The sequence below is a fragment of the Dermacentor variabilis genome, chromosome 3 (assembly GCF_050947875.1).
Source record: "Dermacentor variabilis isolate Ectoservices chromosome 3, ASM5094787v1, whole genome shotgun sequence".
In the NCBI taxonomy this organism is placed as follows: Eukaryota; Metazoa; Arthropoda; class Arachnida; order Ixodida; family Ixodidae; genus Dermacentor; species Dermacentor variabilis.
Genome location: NC_134570.1, coordinates 35191490 through 35212623, shown reverse-complemented (window position 1 = coordinate 35212623; position 21134 = coordinate 35191490). Strand labels below are relative to the sequence as shown.

Sequence of the window (21134 nt, the reverse complement as noted above, 5' to 3'; positions counted from 1 at the left end):
TCACTGCCGCGTGCCCTTTTGCGGCCATCGAATTTAGATCCTGTGACCGTAAGGGGCTTCGGAGAAACACCACCTGCCACACACGCCAGCCGCCCAGACCGCGCTAGGAGATATGGATCTCTTCGAGGCCACCAGCAGCGTAGCCGCTGCGTTAGTTTTCCATTACATAAACTGCATTTCCTTCCAAACTATAGAAAGGTAAAGAGCTCGGTCGAGAACAGGACGCCGATGGAGTTATAGGAAGGAGGAGCCGACGAAGCCGAACGAAAGAAAAAGAAAGCAACGTTCGTGCTGACATTCCTTCTTTTCTTGACAGTACCGGCCGGCAATCGACGAGATGCGTGGACCACCGTTTTTTCGTTTTTTTCTTCTTTTTATTCTTTCTCTAACTCTCTCTCTCTATCTCTCTTTCCTTTCCTTCTTCCTGTTTTCTTGCTTTAGTCGTTCCTTTCGTATGTCTCCCTTTCTTTTTTTTTGTCTCTCCTGCTGGAGTCGCGCCAATTTCGCGCGTCAGCTGGCGGCCCCATACGGCTCTTTCCTTCGCCAGACGCTCTTCCTGGTTTTTTTTCTGCGCGGTCTTCTGCCGGACGGTCTGCAAAGGCCTCTCAAAATCAAATCACGTTCCCGCCGAGTGACGCCTGTCACAGTTCCGGCTCACCGCCGGAAGAGCCTTCCTTCACACGCCGCACCGCTGGTGTCAGGCTGCGGGGTCGTTCTGCCGCCCAGTATGCCATCCGCGTGCATACTCTTTTCGCGCACATGAGCTTTAGCATTAGAGAATGCGAAAGCCAGTAGGGGCACCCGAATTTGGATTCCCGGCGCGGCCATCTGACGGTGCTATGGTTAAAAAAGAAAGTATTGGCCCATCGATGATGTTTAGTTTACTATACAAAAATTACTGGAAGGAGCTCTGGCGCCAGTTTGTCTACCGAAGCTGCAAGTATGGCAGTGAAGCTCACAAGTCGTTCGCGCAGCGTTGTTAAACCTACAGGGCTCCTTAGCCAATAGGATGGCCAAATGACCCTCGAGATTTGTTCATACGCGCTGCGTCGTGTGCTGAGCGGCTTGCTGAATTCGCGGTATACGACATAGTAGTGCGCAGAAGTCCTGACGTGTCACGTGCTGCTGTAACGCATCACGTGCCAAGCTAAAAACAAAACTCTCTAATTATCCCATTAATGAAGCAATTACATCCGAAACTACATTCCGCTGTGCAAGGATGTTGCCTGTGTACGCCTCGTACCTTCGACAGCGCTGCATGCGGCTTGTGAGACTGAGTACCAGCTTCGTCATTATGACGTCAAGCGACTTTGTGGCTGCAAATTGGTCGTTTTCAACAGGCTATTGCTTCATAAATGCAACTATTCGCAATGATTAGGCGTTTGCGCAGAAAGTTATTGATTTCACGCGTTTATCAAGAAGAATATAAACGCTTGGAAATTTAGGATCGTCATGTGTAATAAAATATGGACAGTCACTCACGTATGCTTACGTGATTTGAATGGCAAAGCATTATGACTTCTCTAATTAATTGGGTACGTTCCCAATACGTGACGTCATACATTGCCACGTGCCCTTCACAACTCTGCCTTAATCCACCTTGTTCTAATTTGTACCGACATTATTCCACTTTAATCCATAATATTCCACATTATTCCACCTTAATTCACTCTAATTCACCTTAATCCACCTTGGTCTAAGCTGTACCAACTTTAATCCACCTTAATACACTTTATACCACCTTAATCCACCTTGATCTAATTTGTAACAATTCTAATCGACTTTAATCCACCTTGATCCGCTTTAATTCGCCCTCACTCACTTTACTGCACCTCAAGTCGCCTTACTCTAACTTGTTCTAACATTAATTCGGCATCACTACTGACATCATCAAAGACGCTGATGACGTGACTGATGATGATGATATTTGTCACCACTCGTTGCGAACAACGCCGACTTTTCTGCCTCATAGGACATATAATGCTTTCGCAATAATAACGCCATGAAGACGAAGTTCAGACGAGTCCATGTACTGCCTCATCCTTCCCATAATAAGAGAACGGTCGCAGTTCCATAGTTCCCTATAGCATTTTTTGTAGGAAACTCTATGTTCAATGACGGCCTGATTATTATTATTATTATTATTATTATTATTATTATTATTATTATTATTATTATTATTATTATTATTATTATTATTATTATTATTATTATTATTATTATCACCATCAACCGTGGCACATACCCACTAAGAGAGAATGACCATAAATTGAGGGATGCAGGCAAAAATGAATTAAGTAGATTTTTAAAGCTCAGCAAAATGAAATGAAGGAGAGCAGAAAATTAGGTGTGCAGATCATTTTCCTTTAAGGAGAGCTATAAAACGGTACGGAAAGGCAGCTGATAAACAGTCTTCCCTCAATTTCTTTACTGCCTTCCCACACCACTTTCACCTGCAGTTCAGGACAGTAAATTGTTCGGTTACTTGATGCAACTATTTGAGCAATGGGGAGCGTTAAAGTAGTATACGGAAAGGCAGCCGATAGTCCTCTTCTTCTTCATCATCATCTTCGTGACCATGCCGGTATCACCCTGTTTATGTCAAATTCAAGTAGATCGAACGGGCATCTCCCAATTAGCTCCGGATTTCCCCTTTCTCTCGTCCGCTGACTGACGTACTACGCCTGCAAATCTCTTGATCTCATTGCTCAGCCTAATCCTATCTGCTATATGCCGCCCTATAATGCGCTTCCATTCCGTTGGGTTCCATTCTGTGACTCTGGTATATCAGCGGTCATCTCCTCCGGGCATTAAGCAAGCTGCCCCAACTTCCACTTTTTTTCTTCAATCGCAACCAACCATAATATCAACCATCTCTGGCTTTCCTCTAATGTATGCTGTTCCGTTCTATCTTTCCTTCCGAATATTGCCTGAGCTTGGTTGCTTTCCTAAAGGAAGACGACTGATTCATGTGTGGGTTTTTGAACTTGCAAAGCTATAGTATACAGCCGGACTATATTTACTTACGCGTTCATTTATTCATTTTATGTATTTACCAATATGTACGACTTGTACTTCTTTACCCCATCTGCATTGGTTATGCAAGTCTCTCTCTCTTCTCGTTCGATTGTATTCATTTCTTATCCTCCAGCCGTCACAGCCGGCCGATTCCAGTGAAAGCTAGAGTTACTGCATATGGCTTCCACAGGTAGCCTATACAGTAACTCCAGTGATAACTTTGCTGGCGAGCCACATGGACTCCAGACGAGAGGTCCGAGAAAGTACAAGAAATAATGGCATTAGAATATTATTATGGCGTTTCCCACGCCCTGGGGTTCCTTAAGAAGCAACTAAATTGAAGTAGGCAGGCTTGCGTTAGAGGACTGTTTCATTCATTCATTCATTCATTCATTCATTCATTCATTCATTCATTCATTCATTCATTCATTCATTCATTTCTGGATATGATTATTTCGAGTACTAAATTTGTGCAGCGCAAATAAACAGTACAAAAAGACACGAAACGACATGTACAGTGACTGTTCACGTCGTTGTCTGTTCCTTCTTGCTCTATTTCTTTGAGCTGCACAAACTTAGTACTCGAGAGAAATGTACCAACTAGCCCGAGATCGATTACTTCTAATTATGAGCCTAGATTCGGATAAATACGGTATTATATTGCCTCTCGCTGCAGACGGGCGTTGCTTGACCAGAATGGATTCTCCACGACGCTTCCGCAATAAGTGAATGAAGTTCCATCACAAGACGACGGTAGCGTTATCCCATTTTCTGAGTGCGCCGCATTAAATCGCTAACGTTTCCTGGCGATGTAGCCACCGAGAATTGCCTGAAGCGCCTCTTCTTGAGCATCGGAGAAACCTTGTAACTGTGTTCACCACTTTGCCTCCGTCATGAGTGGCCTGTGAGTAAGGGTCGTATGAGGAGCCTCTGGGGCACGAGAGACATCGTCATTGTAGAAAGTGTCTTAATTCTGATTCTTGTATTCTGGAAAGCTGTCCCGCGAGAAAAAACAAAAGAGTGCCGCAAAATCCCGACAGTGCCAAGGAACTTCTGCTCCTTCTAAAACAAACTACTTGTGTTTAACTCTTTAGCTGGGCAACTGATGCCTGCGCGTGCCTGGTTTCAGGAAATCAATAACAACAAATAAAATTTCTAGAAAATAAAGAAGGTATTCTTGCTCGACGGGTGCACGCAGATTCATCAGAGGCCAGTGAAAGAGATGTAGCAGTTTGCTCGAAAGGCAATACATTGGTAGCGGCAGCAAAGTATTAGACAAATAAACGACGTAAGGTTCGTGTAGGCTGTATACATTCCAGTAAGCATTCGCTTAATAACTAAACAAGAATGGTGTATCACGCACATAACATTAACAGATCTCACTCGATGACAGCGAGTGCTCTCTGTCAATGCGCTGGCGTTTTGAGGAGCGCCAGCAGTGGGGAGTGCGCGTGCTTGTCCCAAAACGAACGCTTCGCCCTGCTGCTCGCTTCGCCCTTTCAATCCTACCGCGTCTCCAGAATTACATACATACATACATACATACATACATACATACATACATACATACATACATACATACATACATACATACATACATACATACATACATACATACATACATACATACATACATACATACATACATACATACATACATACATACATACATACATACATACATACATACATACATACATACATACATACATACATACATACATACATACATACATACATACATACATACATACATACATACATACATACATACATACATACATACATACATACATACATACATACATACATACATACATACATACATACATACATACATACATACATACATACATACATACATACATACATACATACATACATACATACATACATACTATGTCTAGGGGCTGCGCGTACCCTAGACAATTCATTTTTTATTCAAAATTGTGCGCCCAGAGATCACACCAGGTGCACGAAGTGAAGCTTCTAGGGTCTTTTCTTTTTCTGGTATGTTTGGTTTTATACTTTCAAACCAATAAATTTTAAGCTTCTTAGTAACACATTTCAGACGTACTGGCAGCGTAAAATAAAGCTTTAGAAGAATGAGAACAAAAGAAGCGACAAATATGGAGGAAGCGTTCCAGCACGACGCTGTGCTCGTGTTTCTTTTGAATCCACGCTACCCTCTCCCCCGCCCCCTTATATTATTTTTTCTTTGTTTCGATGTGCCTAAGTATGGCTTTAGGCTGCACGTTTTATACACCGCATAGGCGGAAGCTGTACGCATATACTCAGTTCTCTTGCCAGAGTGCGTTTTAGTGCGGACCAGGCGGGCAAAATTAAATTAGGGACGGAAGTCAGCGCCCAAAACTCGTAGTGACATCGCACAGCAATAAAGGCTGTGCAGCAGAGACCGAAGAAAAAAATGCAACGAGCAAAGGAACCGAAAAAGAAAGAAAAGAAACACCCTCGAGGCGGAGAAACACTTACTTTCGCTGGTTATGTTATGAAGCTGCAAGCCTGAAATAAGTTGTTTGGCGGCAGCTGGCGATGTAAACTTACAAGAGCAAAATAAACAAACAACTGTCCCTGGTTACGGGTGCCGGAGTCCCTTGGTTGCGGGCGCGGAATTCGGCGCCTCTGCGCAAGAACAACGCAGGCAACAGTGTCCGCGGCTGCTCCGTAATCAAATTATCGCGCAATTATTCCGGACGCGTCGCCTCGCTCATCGTATTATAGCTGCGGGAACGCGCGAGTGTTTTCCGTGAAAACGCACGGCGAATTTGTTTTTTGTCAACGTTGTCTTGCCTGCGGCAGTAACCGCGTTGCACACACCACGTGTTGTGTATCTCAGCAGTGTATGGTCGTTGACTTTTTAATCACTTCCGTTATCTCGTAGAAGTACAAACTCCGACGTTCCTTCTCGAGGCCCGCATTTTTTTTTTTTTTGAACGGTCTGAAGTAAACCTGTTTTCAGCGGCAGAGAGCGGCTGTTTCCTGGAATAAGAAACTCGTTCACCAATGGGAATGGCAGCACATGCCAGTAAAGTTTATTCCATCCATCAGCTTCGCAGCCTTGCCTGATGGATGGAATAAACTCGCTAGTTCGTGCTGCGAGGTAGTTCTTACGCAGCGACAACAGTACTGTACACGGGAGGACGTAGACAGGGTGGACTTTCGCATGTGCACCTTCCTGCGACAGTTGCGGGCGTGAGGACCCTGTCGAACATTTCCTCGTTATCCGTACCCGCTATATCCGACAGCATCTTATACATCACACTACGTATAGGTAAGCTCGTTGCAAGATCATTCATGCGGACAAAATTACTTGGACGATATGGCCACATGCCTCACAAAACCAGAACGATACTTTCCTGACGTCATCAGACCTCATTGAGCTACTGTAGTTTCGAATGACACCGTCGGGCGAAGCGACATCCTTATTGTCATTTTTATTTCTTTTCATCCCTAAGCCCCCTCTTACCTACGCAGGGTAGCAAACGAGACTTGCGTCTGCTAGACCTCGCGGCCTTTCCTTCAATTCCTCTCTCTCTCTCTCTCTCTCTCTCTCTCTCTCTCTCTCTCGTGTGCATCTTGCGCTTATTTATTGTTATCTCGATATTTAATGATACCGTACGCGCCTCATTATAAGTTTGGTTAGAGTGAAGGGCGAAAATCGGGCCATAAGAATTGTGTTTCGCGAAAACTCTTAGTTAGGTCCAGAATTTAAAAAAAAAAATCTAGCGTCGTATCAGCACCAAATGCTTGAAACGCGCGGGAGCTGGCTAGGACTCACTGTACGACGCCTCATTGTTTCGACCATTCCTGAGACCTAGACCTGTGAGTGGCAAAAATGCCGTTTGACAGTGTTATGTGTCACTTCCCAATTGTGTGTTTAGGGCTGCTGAGCACAACGTCGCGGGATCGAATCCTGGCCACGGCGGCCGCATTCCGACGGGGGCGAAATGCGAAAACACCCGTGTACTTAGATTTAGGTGCTCTTTAAAGAACCCCAGGTGGTCAAAATTTCCAGAGTCCTCCACTACGGCGTGCCTCATAATCAGAAAGTGGTTTTGGCACCTAAAACCCCATAATTTTTTTTTACTGTATGCTTATGTGTTCACCGTGCATTCCATAATTATCACCCCGCAAAAGGAGTACCATGCCAGCCTGTCTAGCACCTTCAGCGCATCACTAAGTTTACCTTTCTCTTTCTCTCTATGTGTGTGCGTCTCCAGATCGACGAGAAAATGCGGAGAACTTCATGCGGCTTAGTCTAACAAAAAAAAAATCTAGGTGCTCGATTTTTTGTTAGATTCAACTGCAGGAAGTCAGCAGACAGTGATACCAAGGAAGGTATAGTGGAAGTTACCTGTGCTTTAACGGTAATGTAGAAATTATAAGGTAACGGGGCTGATTAAAGTGAACAAAAAAAAAAAAGCTAGACGCTGGTTGGAGCCGAACACACATCTTCCGCATTACACCTGCGATGCCCTACCAATTAGCTGCGGCGGTGGCTAGCCTCCAGTCCACTTGTTGCTGTATTCGTGTGTTTGTGTACTACCTGAAATTTAGAAGGGCGATTTACGCCGGTTATCCATTTTTTCCCCTAATTTTCTCTGTGTTGTCCCGTTTCCCTGCACTCACTGCAGGTCATAGCGAATCGTATCTGTCTGTAATTGAGCTCACTGCCCTTCGCTTCTTTTCCTCGCTCTGTTTTCTCTCTCTCGCACACATATGCACTTGTGTACTTGTGTACGCGCGCGCTTGCGGGCACGCACGCACACAAGCGCGCAATGCTAAAGCTAAGTAACACAATGAGTAACTGAAAGGCCCGGGTATGCATGGCCCGTCTATTCCATTCATCTTTCTTTTTTTGTCATGTGTGCCATCGCTTTGCCAACGTACACGTCTATAGCTATAAAACACAAAGGCAGCTCGCCAAGTCACACATTTCGCCCGTACGTCCCTTCGATAGAAGAAAAAGCGCCGTCCGAAGCTTCAGTTTACGCATGATCGATGAAGGCAGAAATCCCGGACAGCCGTTTGGTTAGCTATGGTTCCAGCGTTATACTTAACTAAATTGCCCGTCACGCTATAAGGTTAGGCTATGCATTGCATTATAACCATGGCGCATGCACTCGCAATGCGTTCCAGTTTCAATCGCTAGTCGTTCGTAGCAGTCGGGCGATGCATTCGTACCACTATATAGTATACAAAGGATCCCGTTCGTTGCATTCAACGGTGGTTGTCACGAATAGTGTGTGCGCTTTCTTTCTTTCTTTTTTTCGTTGGTCCGATAGCGGAACGAGAGAGGAGCAAGATAGTTGGACCGAGGAACTCGCGCGTGCAGAGGTGCCGCGAGGAAGAACGAAAGCAGGAAATAAAAGAAAGATACATGACAAGAATACCGCGCGTTTCCAGTACAGCGATTCTTAGCGTGAATCCTCGCTGTTTGCGCCTATACCCTAGGAATATAAAGCAGTCCATTTGCAATCGTGCCGCGTAGACATGAGCCCGTCTGCCAAGAGGAGATTGCAGCCGTTGCAAGTTCTTAGGCGCCAATCCCGACCAAAGAGAAAGAAAGAAAGAAAGAAAGAAAGAAAGAAAGAAAGAAAGAAAGAAAGAAAGAAAGAAAGAAAGAAAGGAAGAAGGAAATGAGCAAAGAAAGACACAAAGACAGCAACCTATCGCACAGCGCCCGATGTGTCGTTTGCCATATTAAACCGCAACCTCAGTGAGCCGCTCTCTTCTTTGCACACTGCCAGCGTTGCTTTAAAGAAAGCCGCAAAGGAGAAGCGATCACGCATAAGGATTTGCGTCCTGGACAAATTGTCGCTACGCGAGACATGCACGTTATTGGAAGCTAAAGGCAAGAAACGGAGTCAGACATGTCAGCATATGATTACTTTGTGTGTGCGTGTGTGTGTGTGTGTGTGTGTGTGTGTGTGTGTGTGTGTGTGTGTGTGTGTGTGTGCGCGTGCGTGCGTGCGTGCGTGTGTGCGTGTGTGTGTGTGTGTGTGTGTGTGTGTGTGTGTGTGTGTGTGTGTGTGTGTGCGTGTGTGTGTTTCGATCAAAGGCACATAAATTGCCTCGGCAGAAGCCGCTGTTATCACACAGCGGAGTATTTATGTGGTGAAAGAAGCTACTGCATCATTGTTGACAGAAATACGCGGCATGCAACGCTGGAACAAGAAGACGAACTGGACGAATGACGAACGAAAAGGTCAAGGTATACGAGAGACCTGGTGACACGTGCAGACGTTACTGATTCCAGTGATTTCATAGAAATCGAGCAGCCCGTCCTATATAGTGATGAACCAGTGGCAGATACAGCGAATATGCTGCAGTGGTTACGATAGCCAGCTCGTAATAGCTTTAATATACAAATCACAATCATTAAGCAGGAATCCAATGATTTTGGTTTGGCTATGTATACGAAAGTTTTGCGGCGTATATACACAGACGATTCACGCGTGTTGGCTCACAGCCCTTAACTATTTTTTTTTGACGACTAAGGCGTTCGTAAATGTACATTTGTCCCCGATGGTATACATTGCCCCAGCCGCAACTGCAGGTGTATGCCAATGCATATCTATAAACTTTGTGCAGAGGACATCTTGAACTATCCACGTTCCATTGGCCACTCCCCCATCCCCCCCCTCCTAATTAGAGAACAGTTTATCGCCGCGTAAACAGCTATTCGCCTTGGGAAAAAGCCGTTTGTATACAAGACGCCTTACCGCACGGTATAATCGGGCAACGAAAGGGACGCGATACGCAGCAGTAATAGCGATGAAATGAACTTGCAAATGCCCGTGTGAGGGGACGCTCTGCAGCAGCGGAACTGCAGCTCACTCTTCACAACCCCCCGTTGCCTGGCTACACGCTTCAGACCCGCAGCACGAGAAACTGTTAGTCCTCGGGGCAGGGGAGAGTGGGTCACGTTGGGCCAGGCTTCGTAGGGAGCACGCGCTCCAGAGACGAGGGGAGTTCTCGACGCATCTTCGAAGGGACCCAAACTCTCTCGAGCTGCGCTGTGCTGGCCGCCCGAGATCCCGCGTGTCACCTAGAAATAAGACGTCGCCGCCTCTTCGCGACCCGAGCGCGACAGCATGGCGTCCGAAAGGGCAACGAGGATGACAGAGGAGGGAGAGGAGGCGCCTAGCAAGAGTCGAGGAGGAGAGAGGCGCGAACCACAGTGATGCGACGCGAGCTGGCAGAAGCAACAACAAAAAAAAAAAAAAAAAAGAAAAGAAAAGAAAATGATACGAGCCGCCGCGGAGAGTGGCAGCGGATAGTCGCGAACACTCACGGGCATTGTGGTTGTTCCAGCGGTCGTCCCTTTTTTTCCTCGATCGATGAGCGGCCTAGGCGTTCGCGCGAGCCGCTTTCCTTCCTCCTGTTGCGTCCAGCACAGTGCATTCCTGCGTGCAGCAGCAGCGGTGGCGGTCGCTGCCGACGCTGTCGCCGGTGACGACGACGATGACAACGCCGGCGTCGGAGAAGCAGCGCCAGGCTGCGCGCTCGCGTTACATTATGCGTTTGCGCCGATTTTGCGGCCGCGCACGAGCTCGATCCCGTCGCCGCGTCGGTCGCGCGACTGCAGCCTGCGTCATAGCGCGCGCCTGCACATCGCGCCGCGTAGATCTAGTGCGCGCTGTAGCCGGTCGTACGTCTTTCTTAAAGTGTCTCCGTGGTTCCGTGTGCAAACTGAACGGATTAGGGGGGAAGGCGAAGAGCGGAGAGTGAAGACTTGTGTGGCCACACGGCTGTTTGCATACCCGGCAAAGTATCTACGAGTCCAATATCCTGCAGCTTCGGTTTGCATATTGATGATAGCCTTAGTTTTGCAATCCCTTGACTTTTTTACCCTTTCTTACTTCGCGGGCTCTTGGAAAGCATAGCTTACAACTATCAGCACCATCTGTATACCATCTGTTCATGGTTCTGCATACTTAAGTGGTGGCGAGCTGTCCAATGATCGGGAATCGCAAATATACAAGCTTCAGCGTTCACCCTCTTGTATGCGGGACTATGCAGGTGTGTGCGCGGGTGTGTTTTGTAGGAGGATCTACTTCGCGCCTTTTTTTTTATTATTTGGCTTCTTTCTTAACGTTCGCGCCCAATTCGCTCCACCGACCGCACTAATGTGACATAAAAGTATACCCGTAATATCGCTTATTTTTTGGCCACTTTTGCGCTAGTCAAGTTCCCCAAAACAACCGGGTCTATTACTTGCACATTTTTGATCGCAACGTAATTTTGCTTTATACAACTTTGCAAACAATTAACTAGCCCTGAACTGACGCCGACTAAATCAGTGACGTCACGGGTAGCTGGTGCGAAAATTTCAATGTGACGGCGCCACTTGTCCTTCGACTGTGCATCTTTCCTGGCTTACCAAGCATCCGTTCGCAATAGTACGGGCCTATTAGGCTTTCCCGAAGTGTAATTATATACCAAAGTAGCATTTCTATTTAACGGGGTACTGATAATTTATGAGCCTTACCCAGAAAAATAATGAGCTACATAGCTATAAATCCTGGGGTGTATTCGCCAATTAGCTAGTATTCAGTGGGGCGAAAATAAGCTATCTGTGTTTTCAGCTTATTTTCTTTTTCATGCCATAAAGTGAGCCTAGAAGCAACCCCAGAAAATAACGTGGGAGAGCACAGGAATATAATCAAGACCCTGTTTCCTGGAGAGAAACGCGCCAAGCAGATCCGCGATGAAATGTGACATACTTTGACCGACAGTGGATCGTACGGTTAAACGTTCGGCTGTCAATCCTAAACATTTACCATTTCGGTTTTAAAAGTGAATAATCTAGTAAAAAAGTAGGTTTCTGATTCTGTGTCTACAAATTCCAAAACTATCCATGACGTGATCCCGGAGGACCACCGAATATCAGCCGAAAATATCGATATATGTATCTGGGAATATTACGTGAGAGAACTTTTGCGATTATCAACGCATTGGAAGTGTTTGCAGCAACATGAATTCCACAACTTTGGCAAGTGAACAAAACAGGAAAATCGGCACAGACATCGGCTGCTGTTCCTTAACAATAATATGCATAAAGTGAATCACATTTCTGAACAAATTAGTAACTGGTAATGAAACACGGATCTACTCTAATGATCCCGAGACAAAGTAACACCCTGAGGAATGGAGGCCAAAGAAGTTCCGTGTGTAAATTTCGGTGCAGGAGCAAACGACATCAGGTTTTTAGGATACGAAGGGTGCTATACTGGTGGATTATCTCCAACAAGGTTCAACCAATGATGTAGAAAATTACTGCGTTTCAATGATTGAAGAAGTCGAGGCAAGGCATTAAGGAAAAAGTCTCGAGGAACGCTCTTCAAGGGCGTCATCATCTTGCGCGACAATGCTGCGCCACACACTGCGGGTGACACAATGGCAAAACTTGCCTCCTAAGGTTTCAAGTGATGCCCCATCCGCCCTATTTGCCGGGCCTGGCTCCTCCTGACTGCCAGCTTTCCCCCAATATAAAAAAAAACAAAGGAAAAAAACATAAAAGGGCAACGATTTGGGAGCGTTCTAGAGGCAACTAATGCTATACAAATGAGTGGTTACAGAAGCAGACGGAAGAATTTCATGCGCAGGGACTCGGAAAGCTGCAAGACAGATGTCGCAAGTGCACTGACTTCCTGAAAAACTATCTAGAATAGCGTGGCAGCTACAGCATCCCAGCTAACTTTTTTCTTTTTTTTTTTTGTTTTTCCTGAGTAACGCAACTGCTCGTCGTCTGCGCAACCAGTCGCTCCTTGAAGAAATGCGCGCGATGGCGTCGCCCAAAGTCCGGTTGATCGCGTTATTAGCATCTTATCGCGTAGGACGTGAGCGCTCGAGCTCGTAGTCTTCGGTCTCGTGCTCTTAACGACGCGCAAAGCCCCGCATCGGCAACGCCGACAAATCGTGGATTTATAGGGCGCGCGGCCGGCTGATCCCAGCGCTAATCCGACGACTGCGAACGAAAACCCAAGCGGACGAGTCGCTACTGAAGAGCTTTTCTGAAGACTCTACCGGGGCAGGAAGTAGGAGGGGAACCGACGTGAGACTCGACACTTGGGGCAGCCTAATTGGGAAGGGACTCGTAAAGCACAGCTCGGGGAGGGCGAGAACAAATTGCATGAGGGGCTGGACCACATACCAGCGTGGTTATGCACATGCGGAAAACACGTTTGGCTTTTTCTGTGCATTATTTATAGTTGAACTTTAACCACTTGTAGTTTTGTGTTTGTAACATGAAAGAGTTTTCGAGACAAATGAAGTGGCCACCGCTATCTTCTTTTTTTTTCCCCTCTACTGCATAGGCATTCTTCTACCGAAGCATGTTATAGAAACCGTCCAGCTATAGCATTTTGTGGAGTTAAGGTGGAAGTGTAAAGGTATAAGAAAAGAAATATAGATATATACATATTAGTATGTAAGACACTTTCTGTCGATTTGCTACGGGGTGCCCGTGCACGTAAATATGTAATGCGTCGGAATACATATCACGCACGCACAGCTTCGCGTAGCGCAATCGCACAAGTTGACTACCTGTTCCCGCTTCATATAATGATTGTCTTCTAACATATAGCCTATAGTTAGATTAGAGTAAGTGCGTAAACAGCGAAAATATAAGTAAATAAATAAATAAATAATGACGCCGGTTGCTCGTCTTTTATTTTGTTTCAGCTTTAGCCGAAAAGGGTTAGCGAAAGCAACATTGCTGAGAGCCTACATGCGCTCCGGTGCGACGAGACTGGCGAGATCAAGGTCAAGCGTCAGCCTGCCGCCCAAGCGACACTTGCCTTTTTTTTTTTTTTTTTTTTTACCCCAGAAGCGATTTTTCTTTTTTTTTCACCGACGCTCCGGTAAACTGCGACAATCAGATTTGAATCCCGGGAAACTACACTTCACGATCCGGCATGATGATAATGTCTATTGGCATGCCCTTCGAAACTTGGGCGGCGACAAATAGTTACCTAGCCTGTTTGACCTGCACCAGGTATCGTACACATGCATAGTAGTCCAGCATTTTGACAATTCCCCCCCCCCCTCTTTTTGATCTTTTCTCTTCATTAAAAGCTCAATTTCTATATTATGCATTTACATATTCGCGTAACGGCTCCGGTTCTATCGCTCTCTTTTCTCCTTTCTTTTTTTTTTCACCAATACTTTGAACGTCTCTTGCTTATCTCGACTGCTGACCGATCGATGCATCCATGCATCCTGCGCTTCTGGAAGATGAGCATTCCCTACGCGTCTTGCTAGGTGAATAGCTTGGCATTCAATAGCGATGTTGCTAAGTCGTCTCTGGGCTTTTGTATCTGAAGAAACTTCTATCCGGAGCCCAGCCAGCCCTCTTAAGGCTAAACAACCATTTCTGTCCCGACTTCACGAGTAGCAGATTGTTTTGTTCGTACATGAATTGGATGCGAGCAGCTCAAAAAAAAAAAAACCGGTGCAAAACGAGAGAATCTCCTTACCAAACCAAACAGGAAGACACAGAAGAGGGCGCTCCTGTTTGGTAAAACGACTTCTTGCTTCGTCTCGTTTTCAGCGCTACTTGCTTCCAAATCACACACACACACACACACACACACACACACACACACACACACACACACACACACACACACACACACACACACACACACACACACACACACACACACACACACACACACACACACACACACACACACACACACACACATATATATATATATATATATATATATATATATATATATATATTAGTAAATGGAACACTGAGGCTGCGATCATTCAGCTACAGTTGGAATGGCGGTTAGCACATGGATTTGTGTAATTTTCCTCCTTGTGCATTTAGACGTTCTTGGGACGTTATTTATCACGTTTTATTTTTTTTTAACAGTCAAGCACTCATGCGCAATAATTGCGAATTGTTGCATCTATATCACGATACGTTGTTTAAAATATTGCGTTGATAAGTATACCGTGGACAGGGTTCCACCTGCAGAAGAACAGGCTGCAACATCTCCAACAACGATGTTTTCAATATATAATGAATAGAAGCGACCTCGCAGACTTGGGCCACTGCGATGGGGACGTGGGCAAATTCCGTTACGCAAACGCATGGTCATATCAATCTAGCAACTTTTTTTTTTTTCCTGTATTTTCGCTCGAGATTCACTCGTGCACTCTCTCGTAGTTCGGCATAGTCGCATATCACCGTATAGAGATCAGTCCTTGCTGGAGTGCTTTTCGAAAACTTGTTGTTCTCTGTATCGAATGCGAGTACAGGGTTTAATAACAGCATCTAGTCATACAGAAAGTTTCTGCGTCAACAGAATTAGTGAACCAAATATCCCCCCCCCCCCAAAAAAAAAAGTATACAGTAATCTCGACGCAAAAAATTATCCACCAGAAAGGTTGGTTAAAATTTATCTGCAGAAATATGTTCACCGAGAAGAAGACAATGACAAACAACTTTTTCTGTAGAAATAAATAAAAACTTTACCCAAGAAGCGCCGAAAGCGATAAACCGCCCATACAGTAAACACAAATGCTTTCGAAACAAAAAAGGAGGAAAGAGAATGTTCCTGAGACGGTGATTGATTGAGCTACTCGGCAGAACTTCGTGCCTCGACGTTACGCTGACGTTTCCTCGCTGCCCGCGAAATTTCGACGTCTTAGGCGATAACAGAATGAACGCGATAAAGAATGAATACAAAAGGAGCGCCACAGCGCACAGTGCTTCACGGCGGCGCTCACCGTTTCGTCGCAGTGCTCCTGAAGCAGCCATTCTTCCTCCATCGTTGCGAGCTACAGAAGCACCGCGTGTGTCTAGCGACGCCTCTTGAGCAGTTGGTAATTTCTGACAGATGCACCGCCTCTAAGTGACGCTCGGCATTTAACTCACTTCGACGTCATCGCGCTTGCTGGAACGTGACTGAATATCGTCGACCCGGCACGTTCTTTCTCGGAACATTATATCCGTCTAATGCCGTGCAGCACGGGAGGAATCAGATTCGGCATCTTGTTATGAGGGACAGAATTTCCAGAGTGTGACCATTCATTCGCAGGTGCGCTCGGCGATTGACCGGCGTGTGGGTGCTGGTCGATTGCGATCAGATGTGTACACCGGCCACGGTGTCCGTACGGTGTCCAAGGAGGGACACTCGCGGACAACATTTCGCGGCAATAAAGGGAGAACTACCGGCGTATAGAGCTTCCGCACGCGCGTTACTGCGCGAAGGCATTCGCCACAACTGTTCTGTGTAAAACACACTGTACTGTTGGTGGTGAAAATAAACTTCAACTTCAACTTCAAGTATTCCTGAAGCGTTCGAGAGTGCGCTTTTGCTTTCTTGGAACAGATGTTGAATCGCCGTAGTTTCCTCGTGCCACGATTTGCCCAAAGGTGGCAGGAAAAAGCAGACAAATAAGTCAGATTTAACGCTCGGTAGTACATCTTGTATGATATATTGCTGTTATAAATAAAAATGGTTACGTTTTCTCTGTCCTAGCTTAAACTGACGTGGATAACTTCACAAGGATTCTCTATGGGCTATTCGGTTCACGGAATATATGGCAAAAACTAGCGAAAAAAGAAAGCGGGGGGGGGGGGGCACAGGGACAGGGACAAGACTGAATGAGCGCTTGTGTTGTTCAGTCTTGTCCGTGTCCAAGAGAACTGCTTGTTCACCTAATTGGTGCTTGCTAAAAGACATGTTTTCTGCCGCAACTTTTTTTTAACTTGCGTCAAGAAACATGTCTTTTTGTCCGTGTCATTTTTCCTCTTTCATTAGCTATTTTAATTTCACTATATGGCGTAGATAATAAGAACGGGGAGATCTTTTTTAAACTAACAATATTGAATATTCTATGCTCAAAATAGAATACTGCCTGCCTATATAATTCGCCTATCGCGTGCCTTTCTTTGATATCATTTTCTTGCTTGATGATTGTCCAGCAGATTGCGCGTCTCCTTAGCCGAAACAGGGCGAATAGTACAGCTCTCACGGCGCTGCACGCATCTTTTCTCGTGAGACGAGGCACGAGCGATCTTTTGCGCGGCGATCGCCTAAATGCCACAGCTGTGGCGAGCGCGCGCGCGTCAGGAGTCTGTCGTGTTCGCGCCAGCTGGAACAAGGCCACACGCGTGCAAAGCCGAATGCACGGCGAATTAATGTCTGACACGGGGCAGTCCAGCGAGCCGAGGAAGCCGCCAAGGGCCAACAACCTCTGGCCGAAACCTAGGCGGGGTCCAGGCCCACCCCACCAAATTGCAGGACACTCAATAAAGTTATTTGAATGAATGAACAACGGCGGAGCGCTCCGCGTGACGAAAAGAAAGAGCCGTTATTTTTTTTTCTAATCGTCGATCAAAAGCGTGAATGCAGACTGCTTAAGGTGCTTGCAAATGCCGACGGTTAATAGGTGGCGCTTGATGATCTTGTATGCCTCCATCGAGTAGCCAGACTGGTGCGTAGGCGTCGCGTCAGTCAGGCATATATATATATATATATATATATATATATATATATATATATATATATATATATATATATATATATATATATATATATATATATCCAGACGTCATTTGGGCAGCAACATTCACAAAGCGTGAGTGATGACTTTTTTTATATATATTCTAAACTATTCTTGTTATTTCCATTTCCTGAAAACTGCACGGTGGTTAGACACAGGCTGGTAATTTCCATACAACGAATTTGCTATGCCGTGAAAGACTATATGGTAATTTATGAAACCAGAAGGTAGCTAGAAATAAGTAAAAGAGGTGAAGGTCAGCCAAATTCATGTACTATACTAATTGATTCGTGGGGCTTAATGCTCCAAATTATCACGAAGGAAGGGGGGAAGAGTGATGAACGACGTCGTAGTGGGGGATCCGGCTTTAATTTTGGCTGCCTGGATGTTCCTTAATGTCCACCTACATGCAAGTTCGCGAGCGCTTTTCGATTTATTCTCTCTCGGAATTTGGCGGCCGTGGTTGAGAATCGAGCCCAGGACCTTGTGCTCAGCATCACAACGTCATTCTACGCTGAGTGAAACGCTGCAGTGGCAGCCCCTGCAGATGTAGACCAATATAGCATCACACATCTTTCTCTTGATTTACATCGCACAAAAATCACGAGAGTGTGAAACTATCATTTACAGCTGCGTACGCACTACGCTGTAGTGTAGTACAAGTTATCGATACGGAGTGACAATCTGCGTTATACATACGTAACGCAGTATCTGAAAACTGATAAACCACTAAGACTTACAACTCAACCGAGTGAAAATCAATTTTAATTTTTTTTAAAATCAAGCATACACACTCATGTCACCTCGTAAGACATCCTTATTGGAGTTCTGCTGAGCTCTTGCTTGCTTTATTACGCCTTCAACAAGCTGTTGTCTCGATATTGGCAAAATTGAAGTTAAGATTTTTCTAATACCTGCAAGGTGCGCCTCTGCTGCACGGATTTACTCTTCCTTGCATTGGAAAGCGAATATAGGGAACAGATTTGAGCACGTTCACGTGACCATGAAACCGGAGAGCGAGTCATGAAGGTCGAGATCCCCGCATAGCGTGCAATAGTCGCATGCGCCATCCACAGAAAATGCGACCTCGCAAACAGCACATAATGTCCAACAGTCCCGCTTGCCGCCTGTATCTTTTCGATCCCGCATACTAACGCGAAATTCGAGCTCGGAGCCCATTATGATGGTAATCAGCCGTGTCGCATACGCAAAGCTTCTGCGTGACACAGTCGGCCAATGCTGACTTCCTGGACCTTTCTTTTTTTCCCCGACCTATAGACTGAGCGAATTCCGTGAGGGGCGCTAGCGGCGGCCGATTTATATGTGAAGAACCAAGCTTGCTTGCTTTCTCCGGATATCTTTTATCTTTTTCTGCCGGGTTTCCCGCTCAATGCTTATCGCCATTGTTATTCTCTGGCAATATATGACCTACGTTGAATGTCTAGTGTCAACATGAGTCTGCTAGAGGTACCAAGGCCTTCAATATATATTTCTTTCTAGGTTGATTACGCCACAAGAACATGTCTAATTAGCTGTGAACAGCGTAATTAGCTTGTGAACTGTATTTAAGGGGATGTTGGGGCCCGTAAGTTACGCCGGTTACTCTTATTCTTTCTCTGGCATAATTGCGCGCAAAACGATGAAGTTAGCAGAAGTGACGATAACAAAAAGTGCAGTGAAGTTCGCATACAAAACAAATATTCCCGCGAGATCACGAAATACATATTTCCCTAGGCAGATACAAATTAATGGTTATTGCTTATTGTCACGCTTTGTTCAAACCAGTGTTCTATTTGGTCAAGAACGGTAGTCAGTAGGGAACAGCGAGAAATTTTGTGAGTACACAGGGCCTCTTACCGGTTTGAGCTGAATGCCATTCATGTTTCTGAAAAGGAAGACAGAAAAAAGAAAAACTGGTTAGAGCATAATGTAATTTGGGTCACGGGGGCAAAATGCTACTTGTCGGCAGTATTAAATTCTGACCAGCTTCGACGGATGTATGGGGAATTTAAGGGAACTGGATTGATCGGATAGCTGACACATTTCGCCATGGGTTTGAAACGTATAGAGATAAAGGGGGGTGGGGGGGGAGGAAGAAACGAACGCCAGCTAAGTTAACTAGACTTTGTCCAGTTTGATACTCTACAAGTGGGGAGGTGGATAGACTTTCAGATACGGGAAGCCAGGACTGGGTAGGTCACAGCACTCTCTCCTCTTCATCCTCGATTTACTTTTCTTTTATAGCTTATGCGTTGAAAACTCAAAGCAAACGACGGAGATGGCGCTCAATGTTACAGAGAGCTTACAGCAGCTCAGATAGCGATAACGATACCTATACGACAGTGCTGTTAGCGCTGTTATCACATACTCGCGCACAGAGGCTGCTGGGAAAAGTAACTTAATGTCCAAGCGCTTGTTAAAAATCATTCAGTCCATTATTTATTCGCGTAGCGCATCTCCTAATATGCTATACTGATAGCCACAATAAAGATGAGTGTGAGCAAAGTATAAAGGCAAACAAAGCAGGACGAAGCGCTGCTTCGTCCTGTCTAGTATTGAATACTAACACGCCCAATCGTATTCTGCATAGACCGATTACCTTTTATTTATTTATTTTCATGAAAGGAAGTGCTTACACGCATACACAAAAGAAAAGAAAGGAAAGAACACGACATGACCGTTGCCTTTGTTTGTCTCATTTCTTTCGTGTACGTGTGTACGCGCTGTTGTTGCTTCTCCGTCTTTTTTACTGATCAGTTACCAACTAGCCCAACCTTACATTTTGCTGCAGTGGCAAATAAAGTTGTTTCTCTCTCTCTCTCTCTCTCTCTCTGTCTCTCTCTTACATTTTGTTGAAGTCGGGGTACGAATGAGTACTCAGAATGAGGCACTATATACGGGCCTTGCCTCTCGATTAGGAAATAAGCCTCAGAAAACCGGCATCAACGAGGTTAAAACACTTTGGAAAGGGAGGCCCGTGATGTAAACCTGCTATTTCCAGGGAGGTCTCGTTATGCCTAGTGACGCAGTCCTACGTAGTTTGTGTATAACGACGCCTGTAACCACATCGACCAGTGGTATCCGGGTAGTTACTATGTAGAGGTAACACACTGAAGACGACAGTTAAGGCCGCCTTGACAACAAAAGTTTTAACTCATCAGTCCACCTTGTGAGCCCATCTAATCGTCAGCGGTTATCATCGTAACTATGACACTAGTTACCATGCTAACTACTGGTTAGTGTAGTGAGTGGCCATTGGTGTCAGCAAAATATCCAGCTATACCTAAAGCTAACTCGTCAAAAGCGCAAAGACCACCGTGACTATAGTACACGCTATAGCACACCCGTCGAAACATCGTCGAGCTTGTTAAGCCTCACTGAAACTTGGTTTGTCCACGGTGTACTTCACATCGCTCTGTCCCACGAGCTCAACTTAAAAAAAAAAAGAAAAAATGTCGCCTCACATGAGCAGTGGCCCTCATATTATTGAGAACGACAGCATCTTACGCCAATAAAAACTCACACATCCAAACGATGGTCCCGACAAAATCTCGGTGAAA

At 45.5% G+C, this 21134-nt stretch overlaps 2 protein-coding genes across 7 annotated transcripts in view; one reads left to right on the top strand and one right to left on the bottom strand.

The window, feature by feature from the left end:
- The window catches only part of LOC142575404 (immunoglobulin domain-containing protein oig-4-like), a 417771-nt gene that overhangs the window by 161317 nt on the left and 235320 nt on the right, over positions 1-21134 (top strand). The window lies entirely within an intron of this gene.
- Positions 1-21134, bottom strand: part of Nep3 (M13 family metallopeptidase neprilysin 3) — a 152323-nt gene that overhangs the window by 58818 nt on the left and 72371 nt on the right. For 3 of the 6 annotated variants that reach the window (XM_075684749.1, XM_075684744.1, XM_075684745.1), the window contains exon 2: positions 19432-19459. The exons of 1 other annotated variant lie outside the window; for it this stretch is intronic. In XM_075684749.1, the coding sequence (XP_075540864.1) occupies positions 19432-19455 (24 nt within the window). In that variant the 5' untranslated portion in view covers positions 19456-19459. Of the gene's footprint in view, positions 1-10336; positions 10507-15792; positions 15874-19431; positions 19460-21134 lie in introns of those variants that run through there. 2 more of the 6 variants (XM_075684747.1, XM_075684750.1) reach the window with 2 other exon arrangements.